The 1,324-nt window shown below is 32.4% G+C and overlaps 1 protein-coding gene across 4 annotated transcripts in view; it reads left to right on the top strand.

The window, feature by feature from the left end:
- The window catches only part of LOC107645379 (pentatricopeptide repeat-containing protein At2g30780), a 3,106-nt gene extending 2,005 nt beyond the window's left edge, over positions 1-1,101 (top strand). Inside the window, exon 3 of one of the 4 annotated variants that reach the window (XM_021103733.1) lies at positions 618-1,101. In XM_021103733.1, the coding sequence (XP_020959392.1) occupies positions 618-682 (65 nt within the window). In that variant the 3' untranslated portion in view covers positions 683-1,101. The other 3 variants (XM_021103734.1, XM_016349391.2, XM_021103735.1) reach the window with 3 other exon arrangements.

Consider the following 1,324-nt stretch of genomic DNA (forward strand, 5'->3'; position numbering starts at 1 on the left):
AAATTTGTTCCTTACTCTTGCCCGAAGCTGAACTTGTCTAGAATTCTAACGAAGGAACTTGCAGTTAATTGCATATGTTCTATGTTGAGAATCATTCAAGTTTTATACCAGTGGTTGCACATGGCAGCATGCACTAATATTAGAAAAATAAAATTAGTGCAAATGACATCTTCAGCAGCTTGTCATTTAAATAATTTGTAGGTATGCATCTTTTCTTGAGGCTTCTTTTAAGATATTCTTGTTCTGGTGTATTACTTATTTTGCCGTCATGCCATTAATAATGTTAATCGATACATACTTGGGTTTTGATTATGAACATTTTACCACTCCTCTATTGTTAACAATAATAATTCTGAAGTTTTCTGATGGTGGTATTTGTTTGAGTGGTGCCTCTGGAACTGGTTCTGCACAAGGATACTTTGTTTTAGATGCATGATTTGAAGTTATGCTTTGTTATGCAAGTCTGGATAGTTTGACAATATAACCTTTATAAAATAAGTTAGGCTTCAACACTTGACTTTTTGCTAAAGAATATAACATAGCAGGATACTCCTTTTTAATCCAACCATTTAGGTAATATACAAAATGATTGCTTACATTTTCTGCTTTACTGACAGTAGTTATTGCAGATGGTGTTGTACATGTGCAGTCTTTGGGAGATGAAGGGTCCCCAACACATTGAGTGCTGCTGTGTTTGCAAAGTTTGAATAGCACTTTCTTGATACGTATACACAGAAGAGAGCAACTCTTGATCTTTATGCTGAGTCTATTTACCACTTATGAAACCATGTTGGAAGTTTGGAAGAGCAAGAAGTTGATATGGCAACAACATTTATTTATTTAATACATATTCATGAAATTGGAGCTTGCATTACCATGCACCAAACAATCAATTCTTTGAATGGCTATCCCCTTCAAAGCCATTTGTTTCGAAGCTAAAATTTGCAAATTTTTGTCAGCTAAATTTTGTTGTAGATGTCCTGAATTCATTGGCAGATTATGCTTGTAATAAATGGTTAGGGTGAAAAATTTTAATCCAGACGGTTGATAATATTATTCTTTTGTATACTCAGACATAATTGCATATACTTCTTTTTCACTCCTCGCAGTACTATATTTCTTAGTCTCCAATCATCTGGCCAGTCATACTTCTTCCTCCTCATATTAATCTTTCCTTCTGTTTTTTAATTATGAATAATTATTAAGACAATCATTATATTTTATTAAATATTTATACATTTGAAAAAAAAATTACATTTTACGAATCATATATTTTATCTCTCCGTGATTTTAGTATGTTTTTTGGTCTAATAAACAAGGGGCC

This window comes from Arachis ipaensis, chromosome B06 (genome assembly GCF_000816755.2).
Source record: "Arachis ipaensis cultivar K30076 chromosome B06, Araip1.1, whole genome shotgun sequence".
Taxonomy (NCBI): domain Eukaryota; kingdom Viridiplantae; phylum Streptophyta; class Magnoliopsida; order Fabales; family Fabaceae; genus Arachis; species Arachis ipaensis.